General features: G+C 52.3%; 1 protein-coding gene across 1 annotated transcript in view; it reads left to right on the top strand.

Moving 5' to 3' along the window:
- NTN1 (netrin 1) overlaps nt 1–17630 on the top strand; it is a 161444-nt gene that overhangs the window by 100609 nt on the left and 43205 nt on the right. Inside the window, exons 3-4 of the mRNA XM_004684597.1 lie at nt 10439–10588; nt 13665–13718. Coding sequence (XP_004684654.1) covers nt 10439–10588; nt 13665–13718 — 204 coding nt within the window. The remainder of the gene's footprint in view (nt 1–10438; nt 10589–13664; nt 13719–17630) is intronic.

Below are 17630 nucleotides of genomic sequence, written 5' to 3'. Positions count from 1 at the left end.
GTGCTGTCCTGGAGGGGCAGATATATAAAAGCAGTGTTTCCTCTGATGGAAGTACTCGGGCTCCCCAGCGGTTGGTCTCTGATGGATTGCTCTGCAAGGCTTTCAAAAGTCTTGTAGCTATGGAACCCCCACTCCTCTTGGGAGCGACCCCAGGGAGCCCCATCATCGAAGGCTCTCAGGTAAAGGCTTCTTTCCCTGAAAATGTGAAACACACTTCAGGTCTATTTCACAGGGGAACTGGGACAACCAGCAGTTCTCCTTGGCTTGACTCCCAAATTGGCAGTTGACTTGAGGGTGCTTAGAAATGGCCATCAGTGCTCTCTTTACCCCCCTGACTTCCCAGGGCCTGGGAGGGCCTGGGCAGGGGTGGGGGCCAGGGCCACCCATACACTGCTGATGATTGGCTGACTCTGGGCCTTGTTCACTTTAGAGCAGGGGTGGACCCAGACAAGAACAGCTTCAAGTGAGGGCATTGGATTCCAAGCGTTGTTACGCCGTCTCCCATTTGGGAAGTTTCACGGCAACAAATTTGTCGGGTTCTTTCTCCCCTCCCCTAGTTTAGAACCAAACTGGGGTTGGCAGGACTGGCGCATACAAAGGACTGTAATAAACATGCCCAGGGAACAGGCGGCTGCACTCTGGCTATTCAGTGCAATTTCACAGCACTGGGAAGGCCTCATTATGGCATGGGCCGTTGTCCTATACAAAGTCCGATGAGATGAATTTCTCCCTTTTCTCCATAGAATAGTTTGTGAATGATACTCATCCTGGAATCTGTCAAAAGATAGGAGGTTTTGTTTACCATTTGTCTTCTTTATGGACTTGGGGGCGCTTTCTCTTTAGAACTGGCAAAGAAGACGTTGCCATTTAACCCTTTCAGCCATGCCTCCATTTAAACAATATTAATTTATCATCTTCCCAAACCATCTGTGATGGATAAAGACATTCCAGAAGTCTCCGTGAACCGAATCGCGATGAGAATTAAGAAATTATCCACCACATCCAGCATCCCTGCACAAAGGGCTTGCGTTCCGGCTGGCTGAGCAGCCTGTTTCTTTTCCTTGTCGCCCTGCCCCCTTCGCATCTGCAGTCCGTGTGGCTGAATGAAGATCGCTCAGAAGGTGCCCTGTGCTGAGAAGATGCAGGCCGTCGAGGGCCAGAAGTGTGATGGTCCTCGCTGTCTTTGACAGCGCTAACTTAACGGCTCTCAGCCACCCCTTGCATTTTTTTTAGTAAAATTTTTATTGAGGGAACGTTGGTTTATAACTTCACACAGGTTTCAGGTGTACAGCATTATAATTGCACATCTGTACACACCACTCTGTGCTCACCACGGAAAGTCTAGTTTCCATCTTTCGCCAAACAATCACCCCCTTTTACCCTGTTTGTTCATCCCTTCCTCCTTCCCTCTGGTAACTGATTTTGTCCTTAGAGTCTAAGAGTTTTTTTTTTTTTCTCATTCGTTATGTTTCTTTGTCTCCCACATGAGAGAAATCATTCAGTGTCTTTCTTTATCTGACTTATTTCACTAAGCATAACACCCTCTGAGCCCATTCTTGTTGCAAATGGCTGGATTTTTTTTTTTTTTTTTGGTATAGCTAAATAGTATTTCACTGCCTGTGTTTATCACACCATCTTTCTTCTTTTGTCAGTTAACAAGCACTTAGGTGGTTTCCAACTCTTTGGTATTGTGAATAATGCTGTGATAGACCTGGGGTGCAGTATGTCTCTGAGTCAGTGTTCTGTATTCTGTGGGTAAACACTCGGGATTGGGATAAGTGCATTGTATGGAATGTCTATCTTTAATTTCTTGAGGGCTCTCCATACTATTTTCCACAGAGGCTGCACACTCTAGTTTCTTCCAGTGGCTTTGCCAAGGGTTGGGGAGGAAGTGAGCGCCCACACTCCACCAGCCCTTGCACTGTGTGTGGCTCTCTGTGCCTTCCTCATGCTTGATTCTCCACCTGGACTTCACAGCATTTTCAATACATTTGTGTAACTTGTGTCGAAATTCCCACTTTGGGCTGCATTTTGGAGTCACCCAGAGTTTTAAGTCTGGAGGCCTGGGTTGTACCTCCAGAGATTCTGGTTTAATTAACGAGGTCTCAGCACTGGGAGTCTGATGTGCACCAGCACTGGGAACACAGTGGAGAGTAAGAAATGAGGTCTGTGAACTGCTTCTGGTGGTGTTGAGGAAGGCATGTTGCAGGATCAGGGCCCAGGATTTATTCTTTTAAGTCAAGAAACTTATCAGTGAACTTAAATTTTTTGATTCTTTTGATGAAAATGTGGCAGAGCAGATATGTTTCAATTTTTTTAAAATTTCAAATCTTGCCACACGAGGCTGGGAGCTTAGTGAATGCAGGCTGGTGCCCCAGAGTCAGCAGTTCCCTTCCTGATTCCTGTGTGGTCCCTCCTGTGCAACCTCTAAGAGTCTCAGGAGTGCCCTTTCATTTTGTGGGTCCCTTGGCACATTTCCATTTCCGGTCTTCTGGGGGATCCAAGTTAAAAGGCCGGTCATTTTAGGCAGGGAAGCACTCACTTGCTGGAGCAACTCCCAGCTCGGAGGACAGACCACAGCCCAGCCAATGGCCAGTAGGGTGAGGTGAAGGCCAGCACTGTGGGGAGAAAGAGAGAGTAGGGGAGAGAAAACCCTCTGTGGGAGACCTCAGCTCCAACTGCGGTCCCTGCTGGGATACCCCATCCCTCCGGGGAATGTGGGGGTCAGAAGTCTAGAGTTCAGTATTTGGCTTCAGGTTCAAAATCTGCAGAGCAGCAGGCAAGTCACATGACCCCCTGGACCCTAGTCTCCTCTGAAATTGTCTTCAGATTTATGGTCTCTGAGTGCCGTCCAGCTTTGACATTCCACATTCTGCATGCCTTTCAAATAGTCACAATTTCACGGGTCCCTAATACAACTGGAAATGTCTTGTGCCAGTGAGGTTTGTCACCTAGGAACTGGGAAAAACTGACAGGACAGGGAAGTTAGGTGGATGTGGTTTTGTTCTAGGTCTTTACACGTGGAGACAGACCCCATATTGCTCACAGTGCCCTGGACCCAGCCCTTCAGCTCATCACCCTGGGCAGATTTTCACTGCCCTGGATGTCAGTCCTCGCTCCTCTTTGAAGCCTGTTGTCAGCCTCATGTGTCCTCCAAAGGATCCCCAGGTGCCCCTGGTCTTGTGCAGAAAGACTTTCCTATCCCCAGTTCATGGAGATCATTTTACTTGGGAACTAGCTTTTGCCACAGGGAGAGCAGTGGGTGGACCCCAGGCAACAGGCTGGGTGTGCATAGCTTTTAAAAAAGCTTGGAACTGGGAGTTTCTTACAACAGTCTTCAAGATCCCCCTCTGGCAAGAGTATTTGTTCTCTAGTGCCTCAGCTTTCTCATCTGCAAATGGGGATACTGATAGTCCCTCCTCCCTTCTAGAATTATGGTGTAGATCAAGTGAGGTGATGTGGAGGAGTCCCCTGAGGTGAGCTGTTGTGATTATTTGGAGGAGGAGAGGAAAATAGAAAAACCAGAGTCCTGCCATTGCCAGCATGCTCACAGTGTCCTGGGCTGTCTGACCACGGTAGTTTGCTCAAGAAAGCAGTAGTGTCCAGGGCCCTCTCATGCAAATGAAGGACCCAGCTCTGGTGTGGACTTCAAGGCCAATTTCCATAAAACTGGGCAGGATCCTGGCAGTTTGCCCTAATGCCATTGCACACTCATGATAAAGGATTTACACGCTTCAGGAGTAAAGCTGACAAACGAGGCGATGGAAGAGATGAGTGTCCAGCAGCTGCTTGAGTTCCTGCGTGGAGATAGGGATGGGCTGTGTGTGCCCAGTGTGATCGTGAAAGTGCCACAGGGACAGGCACAGTGGCACCTGAGGGGCCCTGACTAGCCTGGGAGTCGGACGGGAGACTCTCTGTGCCTCTCCACTGTTCTGCATAGGACCCAGCGCTCCAGCGCCGCCCCCCTAAATTGGGTAGCCTCTGCCTGCCCGCTCAGCCTGTGTGCGCAGACATGCTCTCTGCACACTCATGTGGCTTGCGTGTGCATGCTCACACACTCTGGGAGCCATCTGTAGGGCCTGTGGCTTTCCCGCAGCTGTAAATTAGATGCAGGAAGACTATAGTGAACTAAATCACAGAGGGTCAATAACTCAGTTTGGGATTAGCCGGCTTCCCTCCTCTTCCACTTCCTGCTGTCTGCACCTTGATGGGAAAGTGGCAAGGGAAAGGAGAGTTCGTGCAACTTGAAACATTTATTCTTTTGTTCCTGCAACTTGAAACATTTATTCTTTTGTGCCTCATTAGCAACTGCTGGGAGAAAGGAAAGCATAGCTGGGAGAAGGTTGACACAGACAGCTGAGGTGAAGTTTGTGGATTATCTGCTGATTTGAGGGTCCTCATTCCCTTGTTAGCATGGAGAATTTGAGCATGGGGAGAGTTCCTCCGTCTAGGGTGCAGATGATCTAGGATGTAAGGGGATTATTTCTCTTGTTTGCCTCTCTCTGTCCTCCAGATTCACAGGGTAAATGAAATGGGCTCGTCCCATAGAAAGGGAAACAGATTTGCCTCGAGTTCTTCATTGATTCAGCATTGATACTTATTGAACACTTGTGGCCTTTGGAGTTGGGGTCAAGGTGGGGACCAAGGCACATGTATGTGCCCTTGCAGCTTGCTTCAGCTGGGAGATTGATGATAAACAAAGAAGAATATTGAAACTCAAGAGAAGTAAAGCTGTGGTGAGTTACAGCAGCAGAGTGGAAAAACAGCCTAAAAACAGCGTGCCTGGGTGCCGGGCTCTACCCCAGAGCGGGCGATCCTCTGACGACAGCTGTTTGTGGTGAGGCAGGATTGTGAGGAGCACACAGCCATGACAGCAGTCCCTGGATCTGGAAGCAGAGGAACCAGTGAGTCCTGGGCCAGCCAGGAGCAGGGGTGGGGGCAGCGTTGGCCCTTGAGAGGAGTCGCATGAGGATGTGCCTGGTTTGCCTTCTAAGAAGCTCCGTCTATAAGATACGCCACTGTCGGGAAAAAAGACTCATAATATGCCATCAAAAGGCTCCTTCCCAGAATATGTAAAGAACTCTCAAACTTGACAAGGACAACCAAGCCATTCCATTTGAAATGGGTCTAATACAAACAAGTACTTACCAAAGATGATACAGATGACAAATAAATGCATAAATCATCATTCATTATAAGGGGAACACAGGTTAAAACCAGAGTGAGATTCTATTATGTACCTTTTAGAATGTAGAAAAGAGAAAGCTTCCCCCCCCCCCCATTCCAGGAATTAGCCAGCACGTGTAACAGCTGGAACACTCATCCTCTGCTGGTGGGAATCCAGAGTGGGGCAGGCACTCTGGAAACAGTTGGCAGTTTCTAAGCATACACCTGCCATAATACCCAGCTAGTCCAGTCCTAGAGATCTATCTATTCTGGAGAAATGGAACCCGTGTTCACACAGAAATCCACACATGGATGTTTACAGTGGTATCCCAAATAACTGCTGAGAGCCGAAAATAATGCAAATGTACTTCAGTGGGTGAAAGGATTAGCAAGCAGTGATGCCAGCTGTGCTATGGAATACTACTTGGCCATGAAAAGGAGATGAGCTATATGGATCCACTCAGCAACATGGAGGCACCTCACATACATTTGACTAAGTGAAGGAGGCCAGTCAAATGATACAGTCCCCTGTATGCTCTCCAACCAGGATGAGGCTCTCAAAAGGCCCAACTAGAGGGACAGAGACCAGACGTGTGGTTGTCAGGAGGAGGAGTAGGGGGTTGTCCACAGAAAAGGAGCACACTGCACTGCCCTCCTTACCAAAATGCTGCAGCAATGAGTTGATAGTGGCTGCCGCCCTGGAACCTTTAGGAAACCAAGCTTCATATTGTTATGTTGGAAGCAACTTTAGTGGGAGGGGAGTGTAGACCTCTGTCCTTACAGATAGTCACCTGAGAATGAGACACTAAGCAAGGGTCACACCATGACTGTTGGGATGTGCCCAGACAGGGTGTCCCCATCGAATCTTGGTGTGTCTGAGCCCCCTGTCCCTGGGACGACCCACTGCAAGAGCAAGGACCGCCTGTGCTCCGCTCTCCCCCAAGAGGCTGCCAGCTTGCCGGGACTGTGAGAACTCTAATCCTGCCACCTTCTCAGGGCCCTGAGCTGCTGGCTGGGCTCACTCTTCCTTGATGGAAAAGCCCTGGGATAGATTGTTTCCCATGACCAGTGCTGCCTGCTCCATGCAAACGGGTAACCTCTGGAAAAAGCGCTGATTTCCAGGGAAGCTTCCAGAGTCACCAAACGGGCTTCCTGTGCGGAAGATATCCTGACCCGGCCCCATTCCCAGAGTCTGGGAGGCTCTGTCTTTATCCCCTCACCAGACCCCTGCAAAACAAAACACCTCCGGTTACCTCAGCCCACATTCTCCCCAGCTCAGCCTGACCCCTCTGCTCTGCGAATTCGAGTCGCTGTGTCTTGGTCCGTGTGAGTTTGTAGGATTCTGCGTTCGTGTGTGTGTGGATGTGTTTCTGTGGGTCTGAATGTGTGTGTGTGTACACACAGGAGCTTGCCTGTGTGTCCTTACATGTGTGAGTCTTTGTTGGCCTATGTGTGTCTGTCTGTAGGAATCTGTGTGCATGTCTGGGCTCATAGCAGGGTTGAGGGGATACTGCAGTCTCTCCTTGGGGTTTTCTTCCCAAGGGTCAGGACCCAGAGCTTCCTGGTTAGTCGGCTCAGAAATCCCCTTCCTTTGACTCTGGGAGCCAGATTCCCATGTAGCTGCAAAGAAACCCATTCTGGGCTGCTGCCTTCTGAAAACCCTCCCCATACTTTGATGCTCACACTTTGCACAGGGTCTATGTGGGCCGTGCTTACCCATGGGCGGGATGGTGGGACCATCCCCAGATGTGGAACATCCCTTCAGCACAGCACCACCCCGACACTGTGACAACTTAGTGCACCACACTCATGCAGTCTCCATCCTGGCCCACACTCCAGCCTGTGAACAAATGTCGGGACAACACAGAGGCGGAGGTGGTGGACAGGTGAGCAAGTGACGGGAGGCCCTTTGGCATGGGCAGGGCCTGACCTCTGAGAGCATCACAGGGGACCACCCCATCCTGGACTGCCCCCTCCCTGTTCTGCAAGGAGAAATATGTGCTTACGCACTGAGTGCGAGACTGGGTGGGTTTTTTGTTGAGTGAGACCAAACACATTCTGAAGACATTTGCACCCATTCTTCTTCCCTTTTAAAAAAGATTTATTTTATTTTATGTATGCATACAAGAACTGGGATGCAGGCCAGAGGAATGTGTGTGTGTGTGTGTGTGTGTGTGTGTAAGAGAGAGAGAGAGAGAGAGAGAGAGGGGATTCACCAGAGACAGAGTGGGGAGCAGAACAGGTAGATCCACCAAAATACACTGTGGAGGGGAGCAGCAGGTGAGACAGGAGAGGTCTGCTGTGCCATGTGGGTCACCGCCCTGACCTGGGACCCAACACATGCCACCGTGGCTGGTGACAGCCTGATAGCACAGAGACTTCAACCCCTTTGCCACCAGGGAGACCCAGACTAGCACTCATTCTTGACTCCAAGGAAAATGGCTCAAAGTAAGGATTTCCCCTAAAATCCATGGGTGACCTAGGTAGCCCTTGGAGCCGCTGCCCTCAGCCCTGTTGCCCACATCTGTGGGACTCTGATGGCTTCTCCCCCAGAGCAGTGACTTGCATGGAAGCACAGTCATCCCACGCACCTCTGTAAGACCAGGCTAAGGGGCAAACGGGGTCAGATCTTTGCAGAACCTTGTGGAAAATATTTGGAAAGCAAGCATCACCGCACCCCCTTTGTTGAACCCTAGGGTGGAGAGGTGCCGGTGCCCCAGAGCAGACACACTGCCTGCCACCCCCACGATAACTCAGCTCCCGTGGCCTCAGTCGGCCCCTGGCTCCTCTGGCAGCACGCCGGCCTGGCGGCCACGAGGTCACCCACTACCAGAGACAATGTGCAGCAGTTCCCCGCTCCGCTGGCCTCTGACTCGGTGAAGAGGACCCGGGCCACCAGTGGTACCATGACGACTTGGCACTGACCTTTCAGTGACCCAGCAGCCTTTGGTGACCTCCCCCCAGTTGAGTCCAAGGATCCCGAAGTTTCTGGCACACAGCTGTGTTCTGTTTGCACTGAGGCGAGGACATCTTGGCACGAATCGCAGCAGCAGGCTTGCAAAGCAGGCCAGGGGAGGTCACGGCCTAGGTCTGGGGAGCCCACTTACCCCTGGTGCCCAGGCCTATGTCAGGGGCTGGGGACAGCAAGGTGCGGTGTGGTGGCCCTCTGCTCTCTCAAAGGTGCCACCTTCCCCAGCACAGGCAGGGATTTAGGAAGCTGCAGGGAAAGGTCAGAGGTCTTCTCCACCCACACCTCCTCACCACCAGCATTTACAGTTTGGGCCGCAGGCATGCAAGGCTGGGTCTCGCTACTGAGTTTAAAAAAAAAAAGAATGACCTTGAATTTAGGGTATATTTAAGAAGACAAATTCTACCTGGAGGGGCAAGACTGGGACAGTTCCACTTCCCCTCCTCGGACTCCACAGTATGAGGAACCCACGGGTACCTCCAGGCAGCCTGCTTGGCTCCCAGGGCCAGCGCCCCATCCTCTCTGACCTGCCAGAGCACCCACATCAGGACCCCACTCCCCAGCTTCCTGGCACTCTCACATGTCCAGACACAACGCCCACAATCTCTTACATCCCTCTCCTTTCTATTTTCCCCTCCTCTCTCCCTCCGTCCCAGCTCTCCCATCTAGCCACTCCTTTGCCCAGACTGTCTGGGAGAAGCCATGCTTTTACTAGACTTGTGCCCCCCAACCCCCAGGCTGAACATTGCTAACTGGGGAAGCTCTAGTTTAGCTCTTTTAGGAAGTCTACCCTCAGCTTCTTGCATGTTTGTTTCCCACTTGGAGTGGAGACACACGCAGCCCTGGGCACTGACTGAAATGGCCCTGTGCCTTCCTGCGGACAACTCCCCATCCTCTCCGGGCCTCCCTGGGAGAGGAGCGGCAACTTGAAGAGAGCAGGACCGCTGGCCTCCTTCACCCAGTCTTCCCTCCTCCTCACCCCCTGAGTCCACCGCCTGGCACAGCAGGGAAAGCAGGGCGCAGGGAAGGGCCGGGTATCTGCTGGCGGAGCAGCTTCTGCCAGGCATCGTGTGTTAGGGGAGGGGGGTGTCCTCAGGCCCTGGGGTTGCCGTAGCAACAGAGTCGACTGCCAGGTTCAACAACAGGTATTTATTTCTCACAGTTCTGGAGGCCGAGAAGTCCAAGGTCCAGGTGCGGGCAGATGTGGTACTTAGTGAGGACTCTTCCTGACCAGTGGACAGCGCTGCTGCTGTGTGCTGGCATGGCCTTTGTCCGGGGTGTTCACTCTTGGAGGGAGGGCAGGCTCTCCCGGCCTCCTCACCTGGGTGCTAATCCCATTGTGATGGTCCTACCTGTGACTGTCTAAGCTAATTACCTTTGGAAGGCCCCACCTCCAAATACATCACTTTGGGGGGTAGGGCTTCAACATATGAATTGGGGAGAGGGTAGGGGGTGGGGTGCGTGCACACAAACATTCATTTCATAATAATGAGGGCGTCCTTCCAAAGTCCTCGGGCTGCTCTGTCACTGGGACTGGGTCCTTGGACTTTGGGATATGTTATGATGTCAGAGCAACCCAGCCTGCCACCCACCATGAGTTAGGGGTGTGGGGCCTCTGTTCCCTACAAGAGCATCTGACCTGAGACCAGGACCGTGCTACACCTCCCAGCTGGCTATTTCCTTTATGCCACACCCAGGGGTTCCCTTAACCTGTCCAGTCTTTGCACATTTCCTCATGTTGTCCAGATGACAGCTGTGGCTCTTCCTAGTGCTACAGTTTGTGGGGTTTGTGACTCAGAAGCCCAAGTCCTGGACCTCAGGGTGTCTGGGCACAGCACCGTTGATGAGGTAGGAGGGCAGCAGTAAGGTGACTCCTCTGATTGGACAAACCCCAGGCTCCGCCAGGCCCACTCCCTCTCCCACTCAGAGGGCCGGCAGGGTGCTGGTTCCAGGAGCAGGCTCCTGCGGCGAGCAGATGCCCTCCACACTCTCCCTCCTCCACGATCAGCCTTGAGCTGTGCGTTCCTGAAAGCATACTCCTCTCAGGACTGGAAAGGTTCCCCAGCTTCACTTTCCTGAACAGAATAGTCCTTCCAAGCTGGCCCCTTCTGCTTTTTTTTCTCCATTTCTGGGTTGGCGGGGGGGCCAGCTGTCGGAACCTCTGGAATGTGTGCGGGCTCAGTGGGCCTGTCTTGTCACCCTGCCCTTTCTCTTGGGTGGGGTCGCTGGGTGTGGCGGGACCCTGGGGGAGGTGCACACTGCCGCTCCTCACCCTCTGACACTCCTGTTGTTTGTTGTCCACAGCCTGCGATTGCCATCCCGTGGGCGCTGCTGGCAAAACCTGCAACCAGACCACCGGCCAGTGTCCCTGCAAGGACGGCGTGACGGGCATCACCTGCAACCGCTGCGCTAAGGGCTACCAGCAGAGCCGCTCGCCCATCGCCCCCTGCATAAGTACGTGCAGGCACTCTCATCCGCACCCCGGATGCGGGTGCAGGGGAAGAAAACCCCATGCTGGGCACTGATACCAGTGGGTCTAGTGTTCATCCGAAGGCTCTCCACATTCAGTGCTCGGTCCCATGACAACCACGTGCAGCTTCCTGCAGAAGCTGCTGGTGGCACCGCAGAGCCAGCCTACTGCTCTGTCCTGACAGAGTCTTGTGCTCCTGTGGGGAGGAAGCCCCTCTCGGCCATGTCACATATTCTCATATTCTACCTTGATCGTGGGCCTGGAGTGGCTGTGTCCCCAGGGCCATCCTTGTTCTGCTATGGGGATTCTGGTATTCCTCCGCCCTGGGCAGAGTTAGAACAGAAGGCCTTTGAGAGAAGCTGGGTAGGACTCTCCTCCATGCGTGACACTGTGGCCATTATGAAGGACAGCCCCTCTGGGGACTTAGGGGCCCTCTCCAGCCAACCTCAGTGGCAGGAGCTTGGGAAAGAGTGAATGCAATGGCGGGGATCACCCAGGGGCTTTGCTCAGAAGTGCAGTATTTTACAGGTGTCCGAGTGGAGAATGAGCCCAGGTTGGAAGTGAAGCCAACTTGAGCACTGACACCTGCCCTGGTGATTCTTGTGTAGGACTGACCCAAACTGACCCAGAGGGGAGAGTGAAGGAAGGAAGGATGGAACCCTCAGGGATGAAGTTGGCTTCTCTCAAGCAGGGGTGGTGTAGTCTGACCCGGGATTTGGTCCACCACCTGTGTGTGTGTCACTTAATGATTTTTTTACTTTTAAAAAATGACTTTAAACAAAATTCAAAAGGACAACATCTCACAGCTTGCGAAAATGAAAAGTTCAGGGTGCGTATATGAAGTTTTCTGGGGACACAACCATGCCTGCTTGCTTCCATGCAGCCTATGACTGCTTTTGCGTTTTAATGGCAGGATCGAATGGTTGCAAGCGAGTAACAGCAGAGTTGAATAGTTGATCCATGTGACCTTAGGCTCAAAAATACTTACCAGCCAACCCTTCACTGGGCAGGCTGTGCCCTAGGGTTGCAGTGTCCCTTACCCCTGGGTAGGTAAGAGTCACCTGACCAGGGCCAGGGTGGAATGTGGGACACAAACAAGAAGCTGGTGCCCCTTCTCCCCTGTGGATCCCCTAGACCTGGCAGGGAAGTCCCCCCCCCAAAGGTGGGAGTTTTGGACATGCCATACCTCACCAACCTGAGTGGGGTGTGGCCTTTGTTCTGGAAAGATTGAGCAACATTGGTTCCAGCAGCTATCCTGACCAGTTTCTAAATCAGGTTTGCAGGGGTCCAGTTACACAGATAACACACCAGACTCAGGAAACTGAGCTAGTGCCCAGACAAGGTCTTCGTGACAGTGTCTTGTTGTCAACGTTTCACAGCTTGCCAAAGTCTACCTTTGCTCTCCATCCAAAAAGCCCCAAAATTTGAACATTTGGATAGATGGAAGGAAGTCAGCTTTGCCATCTCAGGTCATGAAAACCTGGTGGGGGTGGTGCGGGGAAGGGAGCCAGGAGCTGTCATGTTGCTCAGAAAAGGCTCAAACCATTTTAAATCTCCAAAGGGAGAGACCTGGAAGTGGAACTGACATTTCAAAAGCAGAGACAGAAACTTTGGGGAAAGGGAATTCTTGCTTTCAGACAAGCTCTGTACCTCGGGAAGGACAGGCTGATGCTGGGTATGAGTGCCCCCAAGGATGTGGACCTCTTCAGATTCAACAACCTGAAGGCCGGGGTCTCCATCTTGGAATTTCCATACCCCTTCCTGAGGGCACAAGGCTACAGGCTCCCAGACAGTGCCCTGTTCTGTCATATCTCTGGCAGACAGAAGCCCTCTGTGAGCATCCCTGTTCCAGACCTGAGGTATAGGAATGAGTGGCCAGTGTGACTCGTGGCCACTGGTCCATCTCTGTCTGTGAATGTGCAGCATTTGTCTGGGCTGTTCAGATGTTCCTCCAGAACGCCCTGCTGGGATAGGTAGCTCATGAGGACTGAAGGGCTGGGTGGGAGGTCAGCTTCTTAGTGATCTGCTCTGAGGAGGCACCTGTGGGTTGTGCCAAAAAACCGGAGAGCAAGATTTACCTCCAAATTGGGACTGGGTCTTCTGCTCCTTCATACTCAAGGTGCAAAGGCTTGCTTTTCTGGGCGACATTCCGGTGTACCCCATCTCTATCCAAGCTTCAGGTCCTGGCTGACCTCGAGTCTAGGGTGGGAGGGAGGCTTTTACCCCACATACTCAGATGATGGCTAGAGTCAGTAGGGTTTGTGGCAGCCCATGGCCCTCTTTAAACCAGAGGTGAGACCCTGTTCCTCAGACTTTTGGCCCTTAGTTTGGGTTCTTTCAGAAAGAGGAAGCTGAATCTTTGATGCCTGCGTTTGGTTTGGAGGCTGGCTGAACCCCCTTACCTTTCCTAGCATAGGGTCAGATGCAGCAAGAATGAATTGCTATTCTAGACAGAAAGGGAATGATCGCAATAAAGCACATGCTTCTGTCAGGCTACATGTTCTTTGGAGCATCCATTTGTTCTGCCCACTAAGAAAGAGCTTTTGCTTGGAAGATGTGTGTCTAGAGCAGCCTGGTCTAGGGGTGCAGAGTGCAGACACCTCTCTGCCTGTATAAGACACCTCCCAGCTCCTGCCATGGTGTCCTCCCCACCAGAGTCAAGGTCAGGGGTGAGCAGGACCAGGCAGCTCCAAGAGGATGAGCAGGGGCTGGGGAGACCCAGGGATGGAGCTGAGCTGGTGATACATGGTAAAGGGCTCAAGGTCAGCCATCCCTGCCGCCCACTCTCCCTGGAGACTTTCTCCTCACTCCCTTTCCTCCTCCACAGCCAGGAACCTTTGCAGCCAGTGGAGGGACAACTTCCAGAGAGAGGCAGTTTGTCCAGGCACCACAATGGCTCTCTCCTCTCTGGCTCTGCTCTTCTGGAGCTGTGTCTAGGGGAGTGTGGGGCGAGGGGTGGGGTGTACGGTGGAGACGGGCCTGTGTTGGGCTTATTCCTTCTAAAGTCAAAGGTAACATCTAACCTTGATTTCTCTTCCTTCCATCTTGTGCCTCACAAAGAGATCCCCGTGGCGCCGCCGACCACTGCGGCCAGTAGCGTGGAGGAGCCTGAAGGTAGGTTTCCTTTGCTTCTTGTGTCTTGCTATTGCCATGAGGTGGGAAGAAGGGGAGACAAGAGAGTGGGTTGGAGGGGCTATGCTCCTCTGTACCACCATCTGCAGCAGGCCCAGGCCCTGGACTGGATGAGGAGAGAGGAGTCTTGGGCCTTTTTCTGGGATATCCCTTCCAGGAATAAAAGGTAGAGAGGACTCAGTGATGCCTGTGTCCAAGCCCGGAACCCTCAAAGCTATGTGCCTCTTGCTCATCCATCATCTGCCCAGGAGAAGAAGCCACTGGCCTGCCCAACACCCTCTGAGCTGGGGGTATGTGACCCTTCCTGGAGCTTCAGAGAAGGAGGGAAGTGAGTGCTGGGCGTTGAAAAGGCATTTCTAAAGCCTTGGGCATCCCCATCCCCCCTGCAAAGAATTCAGGTTGGACCCATGAGCGGGGATGGGACGCAACTCACACCTTCCCATCCACTCACCTCAGAGCTGCTGTGTCAGCAGCTCTGGTGACCTGAGCACTGGCAGAAGTCAAGGCTGCTTCCCGTCATGTTATAGTTAGTGCTGATGTCACTCCGCATTGTTTACTGGTGCTGTTGCTCCCAGATTACACAAGTTACCAGACTCTGTCAGGTCTAATTTATAATCATTAATAAGTGATTGTAAGCACATGCATTACATAACTGTACTATAACTCTGGGCTTCTGAAAATATTTGGATTAAGTGTGCTCCAGTATTATCTGTTGCCTGTGTAGTTCTCTGTGTGTGTGTGTGTGTGTGTGTGTGTGTGTGTTTTGCTGGGAGAAAGGATCCCCAGGCTTCACGTGTCCTTGATACAGGAATGATGACCCAAGGCTTAGTGCCTGTGGGCTGGCGTGCCTTGTGAAGAGCAAGGAAGATCTGTACCATCACCCTGGTCCTGGGGTCACACAGAGTAGGTGTGGACATGGGGGCCAGAGAGAGTGACAGCAGGCCCCCAGGTGGGCCATTCTAGGGACTCCCTCCTCTCCAGGTAGGGCTGTTGGAGAGGTGCAAGAGAGACTTGCTCACCCATATGGTCAACTGAATACTTTAGAATAAAGATGGGCGGTTTTGAGTATTGGCACTGCACTGGGAACTTGAGATAAACAGATTTAGAGCTGGCATACACAGTCAATAAAGCCACAGTCTTTAAATAGGAAAGGACAGAGGTGTATTTCAGGGGGAGCCAGAGGCCACACCTGGGAAAAGCAAAGATAAAGTCCTTTGTAGGCGCCTTTGAGCTGCAAAGGACAGTTCTGGAGAAATACTGGTGAAAGGGGTTGGAGGAAGCAGCAACCTTGGCACCTGGGAGGTGAACTGATAGAATCAAATGTGAGGGAAGAAGAAGCTCCTCTATGAAAACACGTTGCAAGGAATATCCCAGCTCTGTTCAGCACTAGGGGACAGCAGTGTTGAGGCTAGAAGACACTTCCCTTTAGTGGAACTTTGATTCTGGCTCCCTTAACGTGACCCCAGACAACTCAGAACTCATGGGACACACTCTTAGGTTTGCACACACAGCTGGGCCAAGGTCAAGGCAGATCTTCACGGTCTCTCTGCGTTTCCCACTTTTGTAGTCCTTGCAGCTTGACTTCAGCTCTCTGGCAGTGGTTTTTGTTTTTTCCCTTCCAATCAGAAATAGGCAAATGGGAAAGAAAATAGAGGTGAAAAACCAACGTGTGGAATCTCTGCATCAACCATAGGAAGCCCATGAAATGCTAGGAGTCTCCAGCCCACCAGACTAGAGGTTCCCGAGCAACGACTTCGAAACACTTGCAGCGTCCTCCTTGGTTAGCTAATTAACTTACTCTGCTCCTTTTGATTTTGTTAGTATTTCTTTTCTTCCTTTTGAACCTTTAAAAACACTATTTAAATGGAAGCCAGCAGTAAATAAATACCCTTAGAAAGCACTTTCCTCACAGAGGATGTGATGCTGTGGCTTTGGCCAGACCCTTTCTGACCATCTCTAGTTAACTGTCTCTGGAAGCCCAGGATCTCTGAGGCTGTGTCCAGACCATGCCTGGGCTGGAGCACCCGACCCTGGGCCTGCCACTACAAAGCGCGGGGCCAGCCTTGTCTCAGCAGGCTGGGACGTTGTGGGCAGGAGGCCAGGAAGGCCCCCTGGGAAGCAGAGCCTGGGAGCTCAATACTTCCAAGCCTGTCGATTCTTGCAGTGTTTGAATAGGGAAGGCCTCTGTGCCAGGCTGCCTGAGAAAAGCTTATTTACTTTTCTTTGCGTCAGGGAGGAGAATTAATAAACTGAGAATTTGTCCTGAAAGCTGATGGACATAACCTCGCCCTGAACTCATCCCCTTGAAGGGCCAGCTCACTCAGGGAATGCTGCCCACCTGCTCACTGAGCTGGCTGGTGCCCCACTGTGGGGCAGATGGGAGGACTGGTGCCCGTGGGAGGTCTGGGGCAGGGGCCTCAGGAAGGAAGCTGCAGGGCAAGGCGGTAGGAGCCACCTCCTTCAAACCCACCTGCTTAGAGTTACTGATCTCCACCTTACTGCCTGAGCTCCTTTGCTCTCATTCGGCCCCACCTCCTCATGGCCTGCACGTGTTTGGTTCAGCTGGAGGAGCGCTGGCTGCAGCCATGAGATCTGGGGTTGATTCTCCACTGGCCGTGAGATGTCTGACAAGGACTTCTCCTTTCTACCTCCCTTGGGGAAGGATGGACTGGGACCACTGGTCCCTGGGGCCTCCTGGCCTGCTGCTGCTGGTGGAAATGACTTTTTTCTACTAAACGTGCTTCCTTTTCAAAAATACCTGCATGCTCTTCCCCCTTATTCTCGTGTAGCAGTCCTGCGGGCAGAGAGAAGCTGATTAATTAACAGCGGGGGTGGGGCCATCCAGGTGATACCACTGCTGTGGAGCTGGGCACGATTGGCTCTCAGAGCCCACGTGAGATGGCTAAGCCCGCCGATTTCCGTCAGAAGTGCAGTGCCCAGGTGAGGATAAAATCGAGAGCCAGAAGGTTCTCCTTTCTACTGGGTGAGCGACTGTTGGTCTTGCGCTGGACTTGGTTAAAAGGGGCTTTGGTGCCTTGTGAATAGAAGCTGCGCTTGGGATGGAGGTAAGAGAGAGGAACCAGCTTCTGGGTCTTTCCCATCTCTCAAGAGAGTCATGGGCCCCCCTCCTGGCTCTGCCTTCCCGTTCGACTCACCTGTGGGCCTAGTCTGTGTGTAGTGTGGCTTCTTAGGCAGCCCGGCAGCCCAGCAGGGTAGGAGCTTGGTAAGGAGCAGAAAACAAACACGAAGAACACCAGCGGTGCTCCCTGGTGTAAGTGTGTGTGTGTGTTTGTGTGTGTGTGTGGGGGGGGGGCGTTGTAAAGGCGTTAATCTGGTGTCCTCTTAGCACTTCTTTTTTTTTTTCCACAGGAGAAAGTTAAGTTTACCTAAAGCTGCAACCTGGATAAACTTGGGTGGTTCTCATTTCCGGCGTTTGTTTTCTAGCATAGGGCGTGGGCTGGGCGTACGGGAAAAGAATTGATCAGGCTTGAAGGCCGTGTGTTGGTCAACTGTTGTGAGGAGGCAGGTGGTGTGCCTCTCACGGAATTGGGAAACCTGATTTTGTGTCTTCTCAAATGTGACGAGAACCCTCCCTCTTAGGGCTGTTGTGGGGTTCAGCCAGGTGGTCAAGGTGAAGCCTTTGAACACCGGTGGTCCTGCCCTAACTGCTTAGTATAAAACCCTTGAAAACCCACAGAACACACAGTGTCTATCATGCGGTGTGGCCCTGAACTGGGGTTACTGGCTCTTGGTTGGGGAGATGGGATTTGCTGTGTATAGAAGCCACACTTCACACAGACTGGGCCCACTGGCTCCTGGTTGGGGAGGTAGCTGCTTGAGGGCAGGTGTGGAGAACCAGCGGGATGGGTCCATCTGAGATGAGCTCAGGAGGGA

This window comes from Condylura cristata, unplaced genomic scaffold (genome assembly GCF_000260355.1).
Source record: "Condylura cristata isolate star-nosed mole 26May11 unplaced genomic scaffold, ConCri1.0 scaffold00017, whole genome shotgun sequence".
NCBI classification, from domain to species: Eukaryota; Metazoa; Chordata; class Mammalia; order Eulipotyphla; family Talpidae; genus Condylura; species Condylura cristata.
Note: the sequence above shows the minus strand (reverse complement) of the source record. Positions and strands in the feature narration are given on the sequence as shown.